The sequence below is a fragment of the Balaenoptera musculus genome, chromosome 10 (genome assembly GCF_009873245.2).
Source record: "Balaenoptera musculus isolate JJ_BM4_2016_0621 chromosome 10, mBalMus1.pri.v3, whole genome shotgun sequence".
In the NCBI taxonomy this organism is placed as follows: domain Eukaryota; kingdom Metazoa; phylum Chordata; class Mammalia; order Artiodactyla; family Balaenopteridae; genus Balaenoptera; species Balaenoptera musculus.
Genome location: NC_045794.1, coordinates 62,421,429 through 62,446,037, shown reverse-complemented (window position 1 = coordinate 62,446,037; position 24,609 = coordinate 62,421,429). Strand labels below are relative to the sequence as shown.

Genomic DNA, 24,609 nt, shown 5'->3' with positions numbered 1-24,609 from the left:
AACTCTCTTCCCAAATAGCTCTTTGTTACTATGTTATGTTATTGTAAAGTTTAACTGAGTTATTAAGAAGATATCCTAAGCTTGTTTCTGAAGCTGATCACTGTAATCTATCTTTGGATGAAGATCAGGTGCCCCATGATCTATAACCAAGGGGTTATGCATACTGGAAAAAGCATCATTTAAAGGACTGCCTCCAACCTAGATGAAAGGCTTCTTATCAGGTATTCTCAAGTACCTCATGCACAAGGAAACTGAAGGCAATCAACTCTTAAATTCATATTTCCCAATTAAGAAGGGCCTCTGCATTGAACTGTCTACAGAAAAGACTGCTGACCCCAAATGACAACCACACCAGGATAAGAAGACAACCGCAGTGGTAGGCAGCTGACCCAAGAATCCGTATCAGCCCTGAAGAACCATCCAACTAATTTAATTGAACTGTTTATCAATTATTTGTCTTCCTATCAAAATGGAAAGTTACTGTTCTACTTCTGACCATACTTTTAACCCCAATGTTCAGGATGGAAAGAAAATTCTCTAGTGAAGTTGTCTAACTATTCATGACATGTATCACTGCTTGTTTTGAGTGTACTGCTAAAAGCACATATACAATGTTTGAATGACAATTTGGTATAATTGATTAAATGCATAGCCTATAAAGTGTTAAAAAAAAAGAACCTGTTTGCTATATGGCAAGGATATCAGCAATGTATACCTGACTTTGCGGAACAGAATAATATTTTCACAGAATAGTAGAGTATAAAAATGTTCTAAATGTTAAGAATACAATTCTGTAAATTATCTATTGTAAAGCACAGAAACAAAAGCCTTTTTAAAGCATGCTTGAAAATACAAAAGAATCAGTCTAAAGTTGTTACCAAGAGTAAAGCAGTATATATTTTGAACATCCAAAATCATAACTGTTAGGTCAAAGAAACAACCAACCAAACAACTGTTTGGTTAAGTGAAACAACTTAAAAGAATCTGTAGAAGTAGAGCTTAGTTTCAAAAACTCATTCCAGAATCCTAAACTAAGTCAATTATTTTTATTATTATTCAACTGTTAAGATATTAGTTCAGTTGTAGTGTATAACTTAAAGGTATAAAAGAGCATTTAGTTTCAAGCATGATTTGGGGATATTTCCATTTCCATGTAGAGAAATATGGTTTAACCACTGCGGCAGTCCATATATTTTCCACAAGAACTAATTATAAAAATTAAGCAGAAAACCATTAAAACACAAAACAGTATTATTCTATAGAAATTAGATGTCTATAGTAATAAAACAATGTCAATATCACTATATCTGATTCCATAAGTAAATGCCATTTAATTTCATATATAGCTTTATCTATGACCTGGTTGAATATGACATTTAATATCAATGATAAAATAGTGCTCTAAGTTGAATAAACACTCTAATACAGATGGATAACTGCTCTAATTGAACCAGTTTAGAGGCCATGTTGTCTTAAAAGTTATCTAATAATTTTCCACTGTGACCTTTAAATATAAGAATAAATTTTCTTAAAATGTAATTAGGATGACAGTGTATTAGGGAATCATAATAAACTTTTGATTTTATATACTTTTATTAGTTAGCTTTTTATTTGCTGAATTACATTTTAAGAGAGAAAAAGAGAATAAGAATGAATATAAATGAATGGCACCACTGAATCAGAAGTGTAGTTAAGGTCTACCATTGGGGGAATAAGCACATTGGAAAGGAGACATCTTTTCACCATCTTTCCTCTCGTACCATGATCTAAAAGGCATTTTGCGGGGGTGGGCCAAGGAATGTGCTCAGTGAAAGAAACTGTCCTGGTTTCCCAAACTCTCTACACTATGCCACTGGTAGGGGAAGAGGAGAGAGGGAAGAATAAAGAAAAAAATATTACCAAACAGGTACTGCAGAATATACTGAGGTCCAGACTTCCTGTCTCTGCAAGTTCAACTATAGTCTGTGAATTAAAAAAAAAAAATTATTCAAAACAGAACAATACCAACTATTGTGCCATCAATATGAGTATCAATACACAACTACTAAATATAAAACAGATAACCAACAAGGACCTACTGCATAGCACAGGGAACTATACTCAATATTTTGTAATAACCTATAAGAGAAAAGAATATGAAAAAGAAAAAATAGATATATGTATAACTGAATCACTGTGCTGTATACCTGAAACTAACACGACACTGAAAATCAACTATACTTCAATAAAAATAAATATATGAGTATCAGCAAACGCAATGCTCATTTTTAATTAAACAATGTTTTCAGCTGAAGATAATAAAATCTCTTTGCTTACTTCTGCTATTTCATTATAATATGAATATTGGAATTTTATTTCTTGGATATATGAAAAAGCAACCCTAAATTTAGTTATGGGAATATTTCTCTGAGAATAAAACTAAATGACCTATCCTAAGAACTAGTCTGTATAAGGTTTTGATGATTAAGGGATGAATGTAAACCTAAGTCCAGTAAAGAACTGAATCTTCAGAACTGGATTATGACTAAGAAAACCTGGCAAATCAATAACCAGTAATGTCTAAAGAATACTGGAACATAAGGGTAGCACTCTTTATGCAGCCTAGAAAGGGAAAGATGAGACCGTAAGAACCTACTAGTATTTTAATCCATTGTGGATAGGAAATAATTCATCAGGATTTGTTCTGTTTTCAGAGACTGGATTAAACAGCTCTTAAAAATGATCTAATTGCCTCTAATCCAATTCTCTACTTACCGTGACATCTTTGGATTATAAATTCATTTTCCTACATACCTCAGCTATAGATGAGGGGTGCCCTGGATCATATATACAAACATTTCAGTTATTAGAACAATATATCTACACTATCAACCAGTTTAGTGGCCTTCTAGTTTACAGTCATTTAACAAACATTTACTGAATGCATATTTATTTGCTGAAAGTTTACAGAGATGTGTAAACTACTGTATTTGTCACTCAAAACAATCATAATCCTTATAAAGGAGAGAAACATGAAATTTTAAAATGTCATGGAAGTGTAAGGACGGACATCACAAGAACACCAAAGGTGAGCACCAACTACACAAAATCTCAGTTTGGTTTGAAATCTCTAGTTTCCTTTTTTGTACTCTATTATAATCTGCTAAAAATACTGACAATCTGGAAATAAAACACATGTGACTAGTTAGATTGCATCTTGCTACCTTTTTCTTTTGTTCCTCTGTAGCTTTAATAATCCCTGGATCTGATTTCCAAGATTTTCCAAAATTGTAGAAAAGTGCAATACTATTGACAAGGAATGGAAGATGGATAAATAAAAAGTTGAGATGTACCTAAAGTTAAGGAATCTAAAGAAGCAATGAAAACTAGTTATTATTATAGGTAAACCTATAATCTGTAAAATTTTATCACACACACAAAAAAACCTACAAAAAAATACAAGATGGTTTGTTTACTGCATCAAAATAGATTACATCTATATATGCTAGTCTATCTATTACATCAAAATAAATACATTTCCCATTCTGCTCATAAGTAAGTGTAAACAATAAAAATGTGAATTGTTTAAAAACTTTAAATCATGTAGGGTTATCTGACACTTTTTAAGTCAGTGAATACATTATTTTTAAATGATCATTATTTCTTTTGACAAAAATGAAGGGACTTCTCATGTTCAAAGTAATTAGCGTATTATCAATATTTTATCTATATGCATTAAAATCTACCAAACACTTAGATATCATACCCATCTATTTAAAAGATTGTTTTTACATTCTCTCCATTGCCATTTTTGCCCACATTCAAGGTGACCTTCATTTTAGAAAAGGTACTTATAAACTTGCTTAAAACAGAAATAGTTTCTATGTTTACATTTTTCTACCTAATGAAAATATAAGAAATGTACTAGGCACTTATAAGTGAAGAATCAAAGACTATTTTCAATAACACTGGGAGAAATAAAGCAATGTTGCTAGAGCAACACATTTTTGGGACACAAAACATACCATTTTCAAGATTTTACGTGGGGACAAAAGTTGTCCACAAAATTTCCCACGAGAATGGTGCCTTCCCTGTACCACAGAAGAAAGGAAAGGCCTCATCACTGAAGTCTGGGAAGGACACTGACAGACAGGGACCTGTGTTCACACACTGACTGCACTAACCTTTCTCTTCCACTAGTCTCCCCACACAGTTCCTAGTCACATCCCCATAACTGAGTGCCCCTAGCTCAAACCCTTTGTCTTGTCATTTCTTCACAAATGTATCATTTCTTTGCTAAAAGGCATAAAGATTCCTACTCTGGTCACTTCTTCAGGTCTTCATTATTTATGAAGGCCCCCATGTACATGTAAAAAAAAAAAAAACAAAAGATTTAATAAAATGTTATGCTGGGAATTCCCTTGTGGTCCAGCGGTTAGGACTCCTCACTTTCACTGCCGAGGGCCTGGGTTCGATTCCTGGTCAGGAAACTAAGATCCCAAAAGCCACAGGGTGCGGCCCCCCAAAAAAAAAAAAAAAAAATTTATGTAGTACAAGTATCATACAAACATTCTGTAAGACTTTTGGACATTATCATGTATACACACTCTTTACATTTCTTATGAAGCACAGGTAAGAAAGAACAGCTTCATGAATGAAACAATCCTATATTTGTTTGGTAAATATAAAAACACTAAACAACCACTTAAAATACAAGAGGAAAAAAAGGGAGAAGAAAGAGTAGTTAATATCACCTGCCATATATAAAAGTGATTTCCCTTTCTCCAGTTCCCTATTTACTCCCAACTTTCACCATCCTTATTCCCCAAAATCCATGGGTACAACCAGCAGAGAATAAACAGGAAGTCAAATTTTCAGCTCTTCCAACAGGCAAAATTCGCTTAAGAATAAAGCTGGATAAATGTATGTGCAACGAATGCTGAACCATGGCATTTTTCAGGGTAGTATCTTATTACAACAGTTTCAAAAAGTGCTAACATATAAGTATATAGGTCAGGTTCTTACAGCCTGGATTAAATTTGCAGGGAGCTAAATAGCAGCTCAGTAAATGACTACAGATTTGAAAGGGATATTCAGGAATTAAATATCAGATGACCTTAAAGAATTTCTTTGTTTTTTTAAAGGTAAAGAGATAGATATCTTCAAATTGTAGTTTAAACTTAGCTTTAGCAATAGATCAGTGCAGTTAATGTAAAGCATTTAACAGAAATAATTTTTTGGTATGGCTGTTTTTTGTAAACCTTTTTTCCTAATGAAAGTTAGAAAACACTAAAAAGCATAAAGACAAAAACAATAACTCCACAACCCAGAGATAACTCCTTTTATTTTTGGTATTCTGCACTTTTAATCATAATTGAGATCACTGTGTATTTATTAACATTAATAAAATAGCACTTATTTATCACTGACTACAAGCCATTTAGGCTGCACAAAAACCCTATGATAAAGCCTGCTGCTATCCCCACGACAAAACTGAGGCAGAGGTTAATTAAGCAGTCTAAGATTAAAGAATGGATTAGAGGTGGAGCTGGTATTACAAGCTAGGCTCTTACTACCTATGCTATTCTGCCTCGCCAAAGTGCTCTGCAGTATATCCTGGGTCATTAAATATTATGGGAACAATATCTTTGGGTATGAACATTTTTATAGCTTGATATATATTTTTCTACCATCAGATTATTTCCAGAAAGATACACCAATTTATAACCCCACTAGCAATACATATTTGTTGATCACTATGTTTGCATTAGCATTGAGTAAAGGAAAAAAGTTGCGAATTTAGAAGCAAGAGACGCATTATTTTATTCTTAATTTGTATTTATGTTTTTATGCTTAAACACTCCTCCAATTAGAAATAAAACAAATATTTGTCATCAACGTTTTCATTTAAATGTTTATGGAATCTTCTTTTTCCATTTAACTCTTTAATCTACTTGGATGTTATTTTGATGCCTGCTGTGAACTGCAGCTCTAACTTACCATAATACCCCCAAAATGAACCAAAAACAGTAAATCAAATCAACCAAGTGACCCGCAAAATGCCAGCAACAACTTTGGAAAGAGGACAACCACACTATACCATGAAGTTCAAACTGGAGGTCAAGGAAAGAAGATGATTCTGGTGAGACAGGCCGCCTGGGGTAGTTCTTAATCCCACCTCCATCTGTTTTAGTAGTATGGGAAATGTGGATGAAAAGACAAAGTCAGAATTCTTATCAATCCCACTCTGGACTTCTGCTATGGACTGAATCATGTCTCCCCTCTTCCAAATTCGTATGTTGAAGCCCTAACTTATAATGTGACTGTACCTGGAGATAGGCTCTTTAGGAGATAATTAGGTTAAATGAGGTCATAAGGGTGGGGCCCTAACCCAACAGAACTGTGGCTGTATAAGAAGAGGAAAGGAGAGAGCTCTCTCACTCTCTTCCTGCCATGTGAGGACACAGGGAGAAGGTGACTGTCTGTAAGCCGGGAAGAGAGCCCTCTCCTGAACACAACCATGTGGGCATCCTGATCCAGAACTGTGAGAAAATTAATTTTTGTTGTTTAAGCCACACACTCTAGGATATTCTGAAATAGCAAAGATCTAAATATCAGAAAGAAGTCATTTTTCTCTAAATTATTCTATAGCTTAAACAAAATTTCAATCAAAATTGCATTAGGCTTCCCATGGAACTTAAGGAGCTGATTTTTAAAAATTTAAGTAGAAGTGCGAAGGGCTAAAAAGAGGTAAGATATTCCTGAGAAACAAAAAAGTTGGGAAACTTGGCCTACCAGATATCATGAGCTAAGAATAAAGCTACAGTAATATGATAATACAGTACTGGTAAGGCACACAGATCAATAAACCGAATAGACTACAGGAAACTTGATAAATATCGAGGTTGATACTGCAACTGAGTGAGGAAAGAGTGTGTTGGAGCAATGAGTTCTCTAATGAGCAAAAAGGAAGACACTGACCTCTCCCGTCACATCATTCGTTATACACAGTAGTCAAACACATGTGAACTAAGAACTTTTGTAAGAGTATCTTTAATGACTTCACAGAAACCTGCACATGTACACAAAAAAAAGATATACAAGAATATTTATAGCAGTATTGTTGGAATTCATAGGTGATGACTGGATACCTAAAGATAGGGATTAAAAAGCTTAGAAAATATAAGAAGAAAACTAGCAGAGATACATGTAAAACTGAAGAAGCCCTAAGAGTAAACTACAGGAAAAAATGCTCAAGAGGAAAATGCATAGGAAAGAATGGCAAAAATGATAATTCTGCACTGTTTTCATTTTTACATATGTAATGATCCAGGTTCCAGAAGTTCCTCACATCCACCTTTGGTTTAAGAAGCTTAAGATCTGACTGAAAAATAATTATTTTTAGATACAAAATTCCTAATAAGTTATTTCAAAAGTGTTGCCAACACAATAAACAGTAGACTCTACTGTTTACGACAGTGAATTTTAGAGTTGTTTGATTATTATAAAAGAAGTATGGTCAATGAACAAAATTTTCAAATAAATAAAAGCACAAGAAAATCACTCACATATCTCACACCCAGAAATAACCACAGCTAAAATTACATGTACTCACTTCTGGCTCTTATCATTCACACGTTTTAAAATTAGAATCTCTCTGTAAATACAATTTAGTATTTTTTCATTTGTTATATTCTAAGTATGAGCCCATATCACTAAGTCTTAGAAAAGCATTTTAATGGCTATTTTATACTGTACCATATGTCACATAACTGAAAAATCTTTCCTCCTATTCAGGTTGGACATTTAGGTTATTTCCATTTTTTCCCTATTATATTGTAAATGGTACTATGATAAACATCCTTGTAAATAAATCTTTGATCTTATCTCTTATTATTTACTTATGAATAATTAAGAGATCAAAGGCCCTTTCTACAGGTTGCTAAATTGCTTTCTAAGAAGGTTTAGGAACTTATGTTCAGAGTAGAATATAGGGCATTTGAAGACACACTGTATCAGGTCAAAGAGCTGGGTTCTATATCAGACTCTCGATAATTACCTAGCTATGTAACTCTGAGCAAGACATACAACTTCTCTGAACCTCAATTTTTCCATCAGTTAGAAAATAGCATTACAATTTGTGTGGTTTATATTTTTAATCTCAAAGAATTGTTCTGAGAACCAAGTAAAACAACATATCTGAAAGAACTATAAACCAGAAAATCACTAAACAAATATAACGTGTATATGGGGTAATACTTATCTAATGGATAGTAAAAAAGAACAAGAATTTATTATAACAAATGGTTTACATCAATATAATACTCATTACCACCACAAAAACACTTAAGTTGGGTAACATATTATGAGAACTAAAATAACTCTTACACAGTTGATCCTCATGCCTACTAGCTAGAATTTATTTGTAACTCCAAAATCAATATTGACAGTGCTTTTGCAGTCATTTGTATGTGCAAAGCAGCAAGAAATATGACTTGCCCCATGCACACATTCCCCGCTGAGTTACACGAGGCAATACTCTGCCTTCTTGTTTAGCATTTGTGTGTTTTTGGTGATTTTGCTGTTTAAAATGGTCTCCAAGTATAGTGCTTAAGTGCCATCTGATGTTCCTAGGCACAAGTCTTTATACACAGACTATATAAAACTCTCTGGCATAAAGTTTTCATTATTTGCTACTTTACTAATTATCCTGTTTTTCTCTACTTACATCCAAACAGATTAATAAGAGTACAGCAACAGTCTAAAATTATTTTGAGATATGAATCTGACTTTTTTTCTTGAACATAAAATTTACTGTCCAATTTAGGAAGCAAAGTTAGAAAATATGTCTGGAATACTAAAGTCACTTCAGAGGTCAGTGCTTTTTATAAATTTAAAATAGATGAGGTACTGAAAATGAGCAGATATGTTTTACTCATTAAATGTTCCAATAAGACAGTTCTAATGCTTAATAAATCCCTGAAGAACAATTTTTATATCAAAGTATAATACAAGCCCAGAATGAGCTAGTGAAAACTGCCACATGGAAAAATTTCAGTAGACACTATGCTAAGAAAGTATTTAAAAAAGTACTATACTTTCTAAAAGTAATTCTACAATGTTGTGAAAATATAAGAACCAGAAGTGTAGTTACAATTCTGAGGCTCCATTTCACAAAGAAAATTAGCATATTTTGTTTTTGTCTAATACACAAGACAACTTAAAAAGAATGCAATATTAAAACATGTAACACTGTGAAGTAAAACCAGCTATTAATTAATATTGTTCAGAACAGTTAAAAGTCACTGAATAATGCATACCATTTAAAATCTTATATACTTTTTATAGTAATGTTTTGAAAAATGATTAAGACACTTATGAAACATGTACCTTTATTATAATAAAATAGACTGTCTTACTGGTTGATTTTTTTCTATTTAAAATATCAAAAATTGACATTGTCCTTATTTCTTGACATGTGAATCTGATTTCTTGAGATGTGAGATCTGAATCTCACACATACACACACATTTACAACTTCAAATTATATTACTTTTTAAAAGTATAGTGCACATTGAAATAATATGGTGAAGTTAGCAACATTTGAACATACAGCATTACATGCTTTTCATGAAGCAAAAGAGAAAATTAACTGTTACCTATCACAGTAAAATAGTACGTTGTGATAATAAGAAAATATTTAGAGAAAATAATTTGATACTAAAACATGGAAATCACAGTTCAGTAGAAAGGTTCAGAATAAGTGTTATAGAATAAGACAAATATGTGTTTCTACCCTGCTTTATTAGAGACTAGCTGTGTGACCTTGGGCAAGAATAACAGCTTAACCTATTTAAGCCTAAATTTTCTCATCTATAAAATGGAGATGACAGTACTACTGTATAGGATGTATACTAAATGGAGCACAAAGTATTTAAGAAAATGCCCTTTAAAAAATCAATAAATGGTCACTATTATTATTATTACTGATGTTGTTATTAAAAGCAGCTTTGAAAAGCAATTTATTAAATATGAAACATTTAAAAACAATACATTAGTTCATACTTATTTTTCTAGGAATACTGTTTTACTGTAGCACGTCGTGAGTAGTTCAGCTCTGTTAAATTATTATTAAACATTTGTTTAAATAACAAACAAAAATTCCTTTAGATAAGACCTTTATAACCAAAGGATATCATTCCAAAACCAGAAGAACCACGTCACATACATCCAGAATTTGGTTGCCAAATATATTCCAAGGGGCAATGCACTATGCATTGAATGATCAAAAAAGGATCTGTAAAACACAAGAAGTTTTATAGAATTTGAACTCTATATTTCATTGTAAAAAAGAATATTTATTTATTTAAATGAAAATTACATATATTCTGTATAGTATACTCTTAACAAAACCCAGAAATCCAGGATGCTTAAATATCAATACTGTTTTCATAGTACTCAATAAGAAATGAGTGCACAGCTGAATGACCCAACAAGAGTCTGAAGCTACTTATAATTCATCAGAATTAAAATTATATTCTATGTACTTTTCAACTTTAGAATTTCACTGTATTCCTATTCTCTTAAATCAATAACTCACTTTAGTATATATAGTAACTCTATCACCCAGCATATTACTCACCAAAGACATAATTTTAACAAATGAGCGCAAAGCAATCCCCAAGTTTTTCTCTCTGTTTCACCATTATTTCTCCTTACCTACACATTCCCACTAAGCTTTCAGCACATCTTCTCAAAGAAAATGAACTGGCTAACTTGGAGGAATTAAAGGTCATTATTTACAGCATTCAGAATTCAGGAAAAATAAATACTGATAAATTTTATTAAACATAAGCAGGATCAACCATCCACGTACACTAAGTAGGGAGTATTGGTGAATTCCTACCTACACTACCCCTTGGAGCGCCTAGAAACACTAAAATGAGATTAATTACCTAGAATTAAGCCTCTTCCTGAGAGTTACCACATTAGTGCATTAACAGTCATTCTCATCTCTCTCTGAATTATTTTCAGAAGTCTCTTTTGAAATTCTGGTGAAAACAAGGTACTAAAGGAATGGAAATTAGGTGGGAAGTTCTGGATCATAAATGCCTGCCTAGTTTGCTGGATGGGCCACCTTAGGGGAATAGGATCTAGGGATAAGAAGAAAAGGGCATGATCACAATGTTTAAATAAAAAAGGAGAAAGAGAAAATTAAAAAACAAAAACAAAAACTGAGCGTTACTTCATATGCTTAGACTTTACCTTGTGCTGAAATCAAACCTCTTTCTTGCACACTGCCTATGATCAAAGAAAATATAATTCCTATGGAAAGGTAAGCTCAAGCATTATAGTTACCCAGAAATAACCAATATATATTACATTTAGAGTTCAACAAACTTGAGTCTACTTCTATTGAAATGTCTTAAAGCTGTATTTTAGCCTTAAAAATTATATGTTAGACTTTGTCACTGAAAGTACCTTTAGAGTCATTTTTAACAACAATGTTAAAAATGTTAAAGATTTCAGATATAAATCTGCCAAAAATTCTTTAACATTAAATTAAGATCAAACATGTTATATAAAGGCAGTGTTCTAAATATACAAAACATTAATTTTATATAGCCAGGTCCAAACTATATTCTTACATGTCCAGTTAAAAATATAGCTAAAAACAACACACTTACTTTGAAAGAAACTGTACTGTAGCCCAAACGCCACCATACATTAGCCCTTTAATGAGCCAAGAATCAATATTTAGGTCTGCTATAAACCCAACCAGCCAAATAACTAGGAAAGGAGTTCCCAGCATTACTTTCTGCCGAAATTCCTGTACAGAAAAAAAAAAGAGAGAAACTTTTGCATGTTTCAAGTAACCTCAATGTGAATCACTGTTACCTTTGTGAAAACATAGAACAGGGGTGAAATTCATTCATTCAAATATATCTACTATGTACAGATACTATTTAAGGTGCTAGTCTCTGTTTTCTAGAAAGAGGTATTAAATAAACAATTTAAAAGTTCTTGGTTAAAATTGTAGAAAATGAGAATAGAAGTTATAGGACTGGGTCTAGATAGTCAGATACAGAAGACAGCAGTACCACCTGCCAACACGTGGACAGGCTAGAAAACAGTTCATGAAAATACCACCCCATTTTAACGAAAGCATTGATAACTAAGGAGACAAGGGCAACCAGAATGACTGAAGTCTAACAGCTATATCACATAAGGAAACCTGAGTATGCTTAGCCTGGAGAAGATATTTTGAATAATACATATAAACAGTATATTAAAACCTTAAAGTAAGATAGAGAAGAAAATCAAACAATCTACAGCGTCCCAGAGACCACAGAATGGAGATGATGTGCCTCTGAACACATATCAAAGCAGAGTGCTTAATATTTCAGATGTCGTACCATTTCACTTTTGTACTGGTCTAATTGTTAGAAATACTCATAAGTATAAAACCTGCCTGCTTCCCTGGTATCTTCACAGCAACACAAAGTCTACTGCCGCTCCTACATAACAGCCCTTCACACACTTACAAGCAGCTGTTAAGTCTCTCGAGTTACCTTAAGTGACAAAACTATATAAGATATTCCAGGTGTGATCCAACAAAGCTCAGAGTGTAAATATTACTCTCATCATTGAATATTTACCTTTCTGAAGGCCAAGATTATATTATATTATGCCTCTTTTTGTTTTTTTTTAGCACACCTTTCATACCGTTGGCTTCTAGTGAAATAAATACTTTTTCATATAAATGACCATGTCTTCCCCAATTCAGCCACTGTAATTCATTCTCTGAACTAATTGTGTAATTTTAACTTAGACTTATAATTAAACATATTGACTTGAGAGTTTAATTTTATGCTGTAGTGAAATAACATCCTTCCAGTTTGTTTCTTCATCTCTATATGTGTGAATTTCATATCAAGACATTAGAGAAAGTTTACAACTGGAAGGAGAGAGTGTATGACTAAGGGTGGGTATTGGTGGGAGAGAGGGTGGACATGTGTCATTTGAAAAAGTATTTTCTAAAATTATCTTTAACTTGGCTTGTTTTTAGTCAAGACACTTGTTCTCCCCCAGCAATGGCCACATTTTTTCATTATTAATGGCCACACTTTTTCATTATTAAAAATTAAGACAATTTACATACAGTGAAATTCACCCTTTTTTGTGTACAGTTCTCTGAGTTTTGATGAATATACACAGTTGTGTAACAAGCACGAATATCAAGACACAGAACAGTCCCATCCAGCCCTGAAATACCCTATGCCACCAGGCCCAAGCCCTGGCAACCACTAGTCTGATATCTGTCCTTTTACTTTTTCCTTTGCAGGAATGTCACATAAAAGGAGTCATACTGAATGCAGTCTTTTAAATCTGGCTTCTTTCACTTAGCGAATGCATTTGACATTCATCCATATTGTTACGTGTATTAGTAGTAAGTTCCTTTTTAATGCTGAGTAGTATTCCATTACAGGATGTGTCACAGTCTGGTTATTCATTCCCCAGCTGAGGGATTAAGCTTGTTGCCAGTTTCTGACTGTAAATAAAGACATCATAAGCATTCACATATAATTTTTTCTGTGAATACAGGCTCATTTCACCTGGTTAATTACCAATGTGTGTGATTTCTGGATTTATTTCAAGTTGTCATTTAATATACACATTATAATATTGTAAAGATGTAATGGTGATGCGCTGCATTTGTAGACATGAAAAATCTATTTTCTCTTATATTTCATTACAGAACGTTTCTAATATATAGTAAATTTGAAAGTATTTTATAGTGAATATCTGTATATCCACCACCCAGAGTCTACAATTCAGTAATCTATTTTTTAATTAAACTTTTTATTTTGAAATAATTGTAGATTCACATGCAGTTTTTTAAATCCATTTTTTAAACTGATATACAGTTAATTTACAATGTTGTGCTAGCTTCAGGTGTACAGCAAAGTGACTCAGTCATACATATAAAAGAATATATATATATATTCTTTTACAGATTCTTTTCCATTATAGGTTATTACAAGACATTGAATACAGTTCCCTGTGCTATATAGTAGGTCCTTGTTGTTTACCTATTTTATACATAGTAGTGTGTATATGTTAATCCCAAACTCCTAATTTATCTCCCCCCACGCCCTGTTATCCCTTCTGGTAACCGTAAGTTTGTTTTCTATGTCTGTGAGTCTATTTCTGTTTTGTAAATAAGTTCATTTATATCATTTTTTAAGAGCCCACACATAAGTGATATCATATGATATTTGTCTCTGACTTACTTCACTTAATATGATTTCTAGGTCCATCCATGTTGCAGCAAATGGCATTATTTCATTCTTTTTTATGGGTAATATTCCATTGTGCATATATACCACATCTTCTTTAGGTTGCTTCCATGTCTTGGCTATTGTAAACAGTGCTGCTATGAAAACTGGGGTGCATGTATCTTTTCAGATTAGAGTTTTATCCAGATATATGTCCAGGAGTGGGATTCTTGGATCATATGGTAATTCTATTTTCAGTTTCTTAAGGAACCTCCATACTGTTCTCCACAGTAGTTGCACCAATTTACATTCTTACCAACAGTGTAGGAGAGTTCCTTTTTCTCCATACCCTCTCCAGCATTTATTATTTGTAGACTTTTTATTGATGGCCATTCTGGTGTGAGGTGATACCTCATTGTAGTTTTGATTTGCATTTCTCTAATAATTAGCTATGTTGAGCATCTTTTCACATGCCTGATGGCCATCTGTATGTCTTCTTTGGAGAAATGTCTATTTAGGTCTTCTGCCCATTTTTTGATTGGGTTGTTTGTTTTTCTGATATTAAGCTATATGAGTTGCTTGTATATTTTGGAAATTAATCCCTTGTCGGTAGCATCATTTGCAAATATTTTCTCCAATTCTGCAAGTTGTCTTTTTGCTTTGTTTATGGTTTCCTTTGCAAAAGCTTTTAAGCTTAATTCGTCTCAATTGTTTATTTTTGTTTTTATTTCCACTACTCTAGGAGACAGAGCCAAAAAAATATTGCTATGATTTATGTCAAAGAGTGTTCGGCTTATGTTTTCCTCTAGGAATACTATAGCATCCAGTTTTACATTTAGGTCTTTAATCCATTTTCAGTTTATTTTTGGATATGGTGTTAGAGAATGTCTGTTCTTTTACCTGTAGGTATCCAGTTTTCCCAGCACCACTTACTGAAAAGACTGTCTTTTCTCCATTGTATATTCTTGCCTCCTTTGTCATAGATTAATTGACCATAAGTGCATGGGTTTATTTCTGAGCTTTCTATCTTGTTCCATTGATCTATACACTCTGCTTTTGTGCCAATACCATACTGTTTTGATTACTGTAGCTGTTTTGTTTTTTTTTATACAGCAGGTTATTAGTTATCCATTTTTACATATTAGTGTATACATGTCAATCCCAATCTCCCAATTCATCACAGCACCACCACCACCCCCCTCCGCCACCTTCCCCCTTGGTGTCCATACCTTTGTTCTCTACATCTGTGTCTCAATTTCTACCCTGCAAACCAGTTCATCTGTACCATTTCTCTAGCTTCCACATATGTGCATTAATATGATATTTGTTTTTCTCTTTCTGACTTATTTCACTCTGTAAGACAGTCTCTAGATTCATCCACGTCTCTACAAATGCCCCAATTTTGTTCTTTTTTATGGCTGAGTAATATTCCATTGTATATATGTACCATATCTTCTTTATCCATTCGTCTGTCGATGGGCATTTAGGTTGCTTCCATGACCTGGCTATTGTAAATAGTGCTGCAATGAACACTGGGGTGCACGTGTCTTTTTGAATTATGGTTTTCTCTGGGTATATGCTCAGTAGTGGGATTGCTGAGTCATATGGTAATTCTATTTTTAGTTTTTAAAGGAACCTCCATACTGTTCTCCACGGTGGCTTATCAATTTACATTCCCACCAACAGTGAAAGAGGGTTCCCTTTTCTCCACACCCTCTCCAGCATTTGTTGTTTGTAGATTTTCTGATGATGCCCATTCCAACTGGGGTGAGGTGATACCTCACTGTAGTTTTGATTTGCATTTCTCTAATAATTAGTGATGTTGAGCAGCTTTTCATGTGCTTCTTGGCCATGTGTATGTCTTCTTTGGAGAAATGTCTATTTAGGTCTTCTGCCCTTTTCTGATTGGGCTGTTTTTTTAATATTGAGCTGCATAAGCTGTTTATATATTTTGGAGATGAATCCTTTGTCCGTTGATTTGTTTGCAAATATTTTCTCCCATTCTGAGGGATGTCTTTTCGTCTTGCTTGTAGTCTCCTTTGCTTTGCCAAAGCTTTCAAGTTTCAGTAGGTCCCATTTGTTTATTTTTGTTTTTATTTCCATTACTCTAAGAGGTGGATCAACAAACATCTTGCTGTGATTTATGTCAAAGAGTGTTCTTCCTATGTTTTCCTCTAAGAGTTTTATAGTCTACGGTCTTACATTTAGGTCTCTAATACATTTTGAGTTTATTTTTGTGTATGGTGTTAGGGAGTGTTCTAATTTCATTCTTTTACATGTAGCTGTCCAGTTTTCCAAGCACCACTTATTGAAGAGACTGTCCTCTCTCCATTGTATATCCTTGTCTGCTTTGTCATAGATTAGTTGACCATAGGTGCGTGGGTTTATCTCTGGGCTTTCTATCTTGTTCCATTGATCTATACCTCTGTTTTTGTGCCAGTACCATATTGTCCTGATTACGGTAGCTTTGTAGTATAGTCTGAAGTCAGGGAGTCTGATTCCTCCAGCTCCGTTTTTTTCCCTTAAGACTGCTTTGGCTAATCGGGGTCTCTTGTGTCTCCAAACAAATTTTAAGACTTTTTCTTCTAGTTCTGTAAAAGATGCCATTGGTAATTTGATAGGGATTGCATTGAATCTGTAGATTGCTTTGGGTAATATAGTCATTTGCACAACATTGATTCTTCCAATCCAAGAACATGGTATATCTCTCCATCTGTTGGTATCATCTTTAAATTCTATCATCAGTGTCTTATGGTTTTCTGCATACAGGTCTTCTGTCTCCCTAGGTAGATTTATTCCTAGGTATTTTATTCTTTTGTTGCAGTGGTAAATGGGAGTGTTTCCATAATTTGTCTTTCACATTTTTCATCATTAGTGTATAGGAATGCAAGAGATTTCTGTGCATTAATTGTATCCTGCAACTTTACCAGATTCATTGATTAGCTCTAGTAGTTTTCTGGTGGCATTTTTAGGATTCTCTATGTATAGTATCATGTCATCTGCAAACACTGACAGTTTTACCTCTTCTTTTCCAATCTGGATTCCTTTTATTTCTTTTTCTTCTCTGATTGCCGTGGCTAGGACTTCCAAAACTATGTTGAATAATAGTGGTGAGAGTGGACATCCTTGTCTTGTTCCTGATCTCAGAGGAAATGCTTTCAGTTTTTCACCATTGAGACAGATGTTTGCTGTGGGTTTGTCATATATGGCCTTTATTATGTTGAGGTAGGTTCCCTCTATGCCCACTTTCTGGAGAGTTTTTATCAGAAATGGGTGTTGAATTTTGTCAAAAGCTTTCTCTGCATCTATTGAGATGATCATATGGTTTTTATTTTTCAATTTGTTAATATGGTGTGTCACACTGATTGATTTGCGCATACTGAAGAATCCTTGCATTCCTGGGATAAACCCCACTTGATCATGGTGTATGATCCTTTTAATGTGTTGTTGGATTCTGTTTGCTAGTATTTTGTTGAGGATTTTTGCATCCATATTCATCAGTGATATTGGTCTGTAATTTTCTTTTTTTGTAGTATCTTTGTCTGGGCTTGGTATCAGGGTGATGGTGGCCTCGTAGAATGAGTTTGGGAATATTCCTTCCTCTGCAATTTTTTGGAAGAGTTTGGGAAGGATGGGTGTTAGCTCTTCTCTAAATGTTTCACAGAATTCACCTGTGAAGCCATCTGGTCCTGGGCTTTTGTTTGTTGGAAGATTTTTAATCACAGTTTCAATTTCATTACTTGTGATTGGTTTGTTCATATTTTCTATTTCTTCCTAGTTCAGTCTTGGAAGGTTATACCTTTCTAAGAATTTGTCCATTTCTTCCAAGTTGTCCATTTTGTTGGCATAGAGCTGCTTGTAGTAGTCTCTTAGGATGCTTTGTATTTCTGTGGTGTCTGTTGTAACTTCTTCTTTTTCATGTCTAATTTTATTGATTTGAGTCCTCTCCCTCTTTTGCTTGATGAGTCTGGCTAATGGTTTATCAATTTTGCTCATCTTCTCAAAGAACCAGCTTTTAGTTTTATTGATCTTTGCTATTGTTTTCTTTGTTTCTATTCCATTTATTTCTGCTCTGATCTTTATGATTTCTTTCCTTCTACTAACTTTGGGTTTTGTTTGTTCTTCTTTCTCTAGTTCCTTTAGGTGTAAGGTTAGATTGTTTGAGATTTTTCTTGTTTCTTGAGGTAGGCTTGTATTGCTATAAACTTTCCTCTTAGAACTGCTTTTGCTGCATCCCATGGGTTTTGGATCATCGTGTTTTCATTGTCATTTGTCTCTAGGTATTTTTTTGATTTCCTCTTTGATTTCTTCAATGATCTCTCGGTTATTTAGTAATGTATTGTTTAGCCTCCATGTGTTTGTGTTTTTTACGTTTTTTTCCCCTGTAATTGACTTCTAATCTCATAGCACTGTGGTCAGAAAAGATGCTTGATATGATTTCAATTTTCTTAAATTTACTGAGGCTTGATTTGTGACCCAAGATGTGATCTATCCTGGAGAATGTTCCGTGCGCACTTGAGAAGAAAGTGTAATCTGCTGTTTTTGGATGGAATGTCCTATAAATATCAATTAAATCTAGCTGGTCTATTGTGTCATTTAAAGCTTGTGTTTCCTTATTAATTTTCTGTTTGGATGATCTGTCCATTGGTGTGAGGTGTTAAAGTTCCCCACTAGTACTGTGTTACTGTCGATTTCCTCTTTTAGAGCTGTTAGCAGTTGCCTTAAGTATTGAGGTGCTCCTATGTTGGATGCATATATATTTATAATTGTTATATCTTCTTCTTGGATTGATCCCTTGATCATTATGTCGTGTCCTTCCTTGTCTCTTGTAACATTCTTTAAAGTCTATTTTACCTAATATGAGTATTGCTACTCCAGCTTTCTTTTGATTTCCATTTGCATGGAATATCTTTTTCCATTCCCTCACTTTCAGTATGTATGTGTCCCTAGGTCTGAAGTGGGTCTCTTGTAGACAGCATATAGATGGGTCTTGTTTTTGTATCCATTCAGCAAGCCTGTGTCTTTTGGTTGGAGCATTTAATCCATTCACGTTAAAGGTAATTATCGATATGTATGTTCCTATGACCATGTTCTTAATTGTTTTGGGTTTGTTTTTGTAGGTCCTTTTCTTCTCTTGTGTTTCCCACTTAGAGAAGTTCCTTTATCATTTGTTGTAGAGCTGGTTTGGTGGTGCTGAATTCTCTTAGCTTGTGCTTGTCTGTAAAGCTTTTGATTTCTCCATCGAATCTGAATGAGATCCTTGCCAGGTAGAGTAATCTCGGTTGTAGGTTCTTCCCTTTCATCACTTTAAATATGTCATGCCACTTCCTTCTGGCTTGTAGAGTTTCTGCTGCGAAATCAGCTGTTAATCTTATGGGAGTTCCCTTGTATGTTATTTGCCATTTTTCCCTTGCTGCTATCGATAATTTTTCTTTGTCTTTAATTTTTGCCAATTTGATTACTATGTGTCTCCCTGTGTTTCTCCTTGGGTTTATCCTGTATGGGACTCGCTGCGCTTCCTGGACTTGGGTGGCTATTTCCTTTCCCATGTTAGGGAAGTTTTCGACTATAATCTCTTCAGATATTTTCTCAGGTCCTTTCTCTCTCTCTTCTCCTTCTGGGACCCCTGTAATGTGAATTTTGTTGCGTTTAATGTTGTCCCAGAGGTCTCTTAGGCTGTCTTCATTTCTCTTCATTCTTTTTTCTTTAGTCTGTTCTGCAGCAGTGAATTCCACTATTCTGTCTTCCAGGTCACTTATCCGTTCTTTTGCCTCAGTTATTCTGCTATTGGTTCCTTCTAGTGTAGTTTTCATTTCAGTTATTGTATTGTTCATCTCAGTTTGTTTGTTCTTTTATTCTTCTAGGTCTTTGTTAAACATTTCTTGCATCTTCTCTATCTTTGCCTCCATTGTTTTTCTGAAGTCCTGGATCATCTTCACTATCGTTATTCTGAATTCTTTTTCTGGAAGGTTGCCTATCTCCACTTCATTTAGTTGTTTTTCTGGGGTTTTATCTTGTTCCTTCATCTGGTACATAGCCCTCTGCCTTTTCATCTTGTCTGTCTTTCTCTGAATGTGGTTTTTGTTCCATGGGCTCCAGGATTGTAGTTCTTCTTGCTTTTGCTGTCTGCCCTCTAAGGCTTCTTGACTGGAATTTTCTTTTGATTGTAATGGTGTAGTCATCAGAGAAAGGCAGAAGGCAGACTGGAACATCTAAGGCAGCAACAATAACATTTTTCTGGACTTTTAGAAGTATTTACAAAGAGGTTTTCAGAAGATGCTTAGAACACATTACTGCAGTGCTGAAAAGATGAAGAAATCGCAAAATTTTCTCTGCTTTTGCATCTCTTTTCTTAACTCCTGGGAATCACGAACGTTTGTCCAGTGTATTTCGGCTGTTATTTACTGAAGTCTCTCACCACAGCAATGGGTTAACCCCGAACTTTGTCTCAGAAGCTCTCTCTTTTCCCTTGTTGAGGTTCCCAGCTTGGTTGGAATCTCCGATTACTGTAGCTGTGCAGTATAGTCTGAAGTCAGGGAGCATGATTCCTCCAGCTCCGTTTTTCTTTCTTAAGATTGTTTTGGCTATTCTGGGTCTTTCGTGTTTCCATACAAATTTTAAAATCTTTTGTTCTAGTTCTGTGAAAAATGTCATTGGTAATTTGATAGAGATTGTGTTGAAACTGTAGACTGCCTTGGATAGTATGGTCATTTTAACAATATGGATTCTTCCAATCCAAGAACATGGTATACCTTTCCATCTGTTTGTGTCATCTTCAATTTCTTTCATTAGCATCTTGTAGTTTTTAGAGTACAGGTCTTTCGCCTCCTTAGGTAGGTTTACTCCTAGGTATTTTATTCTTTTTTGATGTGATGATAAATGGGATTGTTCCCTTAATTTCTCTTTTTGATATTTTGTTGATAGTGTATAGAAATGAAATAGATTTCTGTATATTAATTTTGTATCCAGGAATCTTATTGAATTCACTGATGAGTGCTAGTAGTTCTCTGCCAGCGTCTTTAGGGTTTTCTATGTATAGCATAATGTCATCTGAAAACAGTGACAATTTTACTTCTTCTTTTCCACTTTGGGTTCATTTTATTTCTTTTTCTTCTCTGATTGCTGTGGCTAGGAATTCCAAAACTATGTTGAATTAAAGTGGCAAGAGTGGGCATCCTTGTCTTGTTCCCAATCTTAGAAGGTATGCTTTCAGCTTTTCACCATTGAGTATGATGTTAGCTGTGGGTCACGCAGTTTTAATGAAAAATGCAGACAGATCCCAAGTACTCGTTACCCAAAGTTCCCAAATGGCTAATATCTTGCAAAAGAGTAGTATAATATCACAACCAGGATATTGACACTGACACAATTAAGATACAGAATATTTCCATCACAACAAGGAATATTTCCATCCTTTTATAGCAACTTCCCTCATACCCTACCCCTCACTGCCATATTAACCTCTGCCAACTACTAATGTGTTCTACATTTCCATAATTTTGTCATTTCAGGAATTTCATATAAATGGAATTATACAGTATGTAACCTTATAGGATTGGCTTTTCACTCATAATAGAATTCTCCAGATATTCATTGGGTTATTGTACATACCATTAGTTCATTCCTTTTTATTGTTGAGGACTACTCCACGGTATGAATGTGTCAGTTTGTTTAATCATTCACCCACTGAAGGACGTTGGGGTAGTTTCCATTTTGGGTTAGTATGAATAAAGCTGCTATAAACATTCACATACAAATTTTTGTGTGAACATAAGGTTTCATTTCTCTGGGATAAATGCTTAAGAGTACAGCTTCTGGGTTGTACGGTATTGCATGTTAAGCTTTTTAAAAGAAAATTCCAAACTGTTCTCCAGGGTGCTGTACTTTTTTACATATCCTTCAGCAACAAATGAGTCTCTCAGCATCCTCATCAGCATTTGGTGTTGTTGCAACTTTTTATTTAGTTATTCTGACAGGTATATAATAGTAAGTCACTGTGGTTTCAATTTGCATTTCCCTAATGAATAAAATGATGTTGAAGATCTTTTCACGTGCTTATCTGCCATTTTTATCTTTTTTGGTGAAAATATCTCTTGTATAGCCTATTTTCTAATTGGATTGATTTTGCACTGCTGAGTTTTTAAAGTTCTTAATACATTTTGGAAACTAGTCCTTTGTTGGAAATGTGGCTTGTAAATACTTTCTCCCAGCCTGTAGTATGCCTTTTCATTCTAATCACAGGGTCTTTCATAGAACGAAAGTTTAAAATTTTGATCCAAATCCAAATGATCAATTTTTACCTTTACGGATCATATTTTTTGTGTCAAATCTCTTTGCCTAGCCCTAGATTTTTACAGTTTTACGTTTTACATTTAAGTCTTGAACAATTTTGAGTTAATTTTTTAATACAGTGTGAGGTTAGAGTAGAAGTTTATTTTTTTGCCTATGCATGTCCAAATGCTCCAATATCAATTGGTGAAAAGGCTGTCTTTCCTCCATTGAATTGCTTTTACACATCTGCCAAATGTCAGTGGGCATACCTCTGTGGTTCTACTTCTGGGCTCTCTATTCTGTTCCACTGATCACTTTATTCCTCCAGCAATACTACACAGTCTTGATTACTGAAGCTATATAGTAGGTCTTAAAACTGCAGAGAGTGATTCTTCTTTTTCAAAATTGTTTTAGCTATTCTAAGTCTACTGCCTTTCCATATAAATTTTGGAATAATCTTGTTTATACAAATAAAAAATTTTTTGCTGGAATTATTTAATTACATTAAACCTGTATATTAATTTGGGGACATATTTACTAAGTTGAGTCTTCCAATTCATGAACACAGTATGTCTCTCCACTTATTTAGATCATCCTTGATTTCTTTCACTGGCATTTAAAATGTTTCAGCATACAGGTACTTTACAACTATTTACAGAGCAACTCTCTAGGAAAATGACCTGAAGACTAGCAGAAAAGATTTTCCATAACTAAAGAAATAAAGACGGAACCACAATGAGATGGGTAGGAAGGGTGGAGACATGGTATAATCAGGGCTCACACCCCCAGGATCAGTGACCCACAAATGGAAGGAATATCACAATCGTAGAGGCCTTTCCTCTACAAGGGAGAAGGGGTCTGAGCCCCGTGTGGGACTCCTCAGCCAAGGGGTCGTGCACCAGGAAGTAAAGCTCACAAAATTCCTGGCTTTGGAAACCAGCAGGGCCCATGTTCAGGAGAGCTGGAGGGCTATAGGAAACAGAGACTCTGCTCTTAATGGACACTGGCAAAATCTCAGATGCTCCAAGTCCCAGCACAAAGAGACAGCAGTTAGAAGCCTGGAACAGATCCACTTGCTGATCTTGGAGAGTCCTCTGGAGAGGCAGGAGGCAAATGAGAGACCCCTGCTGATACAGAAGCTGGTGGCAGCCATTTTGGGGAACTTCTTCTACCCTAATAACACTAGGGTGGGCAAGTATCCTTTTAGAATCCTCCCTCTAGCCTATTAGTACCCAGAAACTGGCCCACCCTCCAGCTGGGTGGCACCAGCTCTGAGCACTGCCCCCACCACCACCTGGGGCCACCCAAACAGCCAATCAATCAGCATGATATACAACATTAACAAACTGAAGAATAAAAACCATATGATTATCTCAGTAGATACATAAAAAGCTTTTGACAAAATTCAACATCCATTTATGATAAAAACTCTCAACAAAGTGGGTATAAAGGGAACATACCTCAACATAAAAAAGGCCATATATGACAAACCCACAGCTAACATCATACTCAGTGGTGAAAAGCTGAAAGCATTTCCTTTAAGATCAGGAACAAGACAAGGATGCGCACTCTTCTACTTTTATTCAACACAGTATTAGAAGTCCTAGCCACAGCAATGAGATAAGAAAAAGAAATAAAGGGAATCCAAATTGGAAAGGAAGAAGTAAAACTGTCACTGTTTGCAGATGGTATGACACTAGATACAGAAAACCCTGAAGACACCACCAAAAAACTATTAGAATAAGTGAATTCAGTACAGTTGCAGGATACAAAATTAATAAACTAAACTCTGTTGTAATAACAAACCATCAGAAAGAGAAATTAAGAAAACAATCCCATTTACAAGTGCATCAAAAAGAATACAATACCTAGGAATAAATCTAACCAAAGAGGTAAAAGATTTGTACTCTGAAAACTATAAGACATAGATGAAAGAAACTGAAGACAACACAACAAATGGTAAAACATACCATTCTCACAGACTGGAAGAATTAATATTGTTAAAATGACCACACTACCCAAGGCAATCTACAGATTCAATGTGGTCCCTATCAAAATACCAACAGCATTTTTCACAGAA

The 24,609-nt window shown here is 34.5% G+C and overlaps 1 protein-coding gene across 2 annotated transcripts in view; it reads right to left on the bottom strand.

Annotated features, from left to right (window-relative positions):
- The window catches only part of ZDHHC17 (zinc finger DHHC-type palmitoyltransferase 17), a 97,460-nt gene that overhangs the window by 8,786 nt on the left and 64,065 nt on the right, over nt 1–24,609 (bottom strand). For both annotated transcript variants that reach the window (XM_036866668.1, XM_036866669.1), the window contains exons 9-12: nt 11,667–11,809; nt 10,176–10,276; nt 3,204–3,328; nt 1,900–1,962 (exon numbers count right to left, since the gene is read on the bottom strand). In XM_036866668.1, the coding sequence (XP_036722563.1) occupies nt 1,900–1,962; nt 3,204–3,328; nt 10,176–10,276; nt 11,667–11,809 (432 nt within the window). The remainder of the gene's footprint in view (nt 1–1,899; nt 1,963–3,203; nt 3,329–10,175; nt 10,277–11,666; nt 11,810–24,609) is intronic.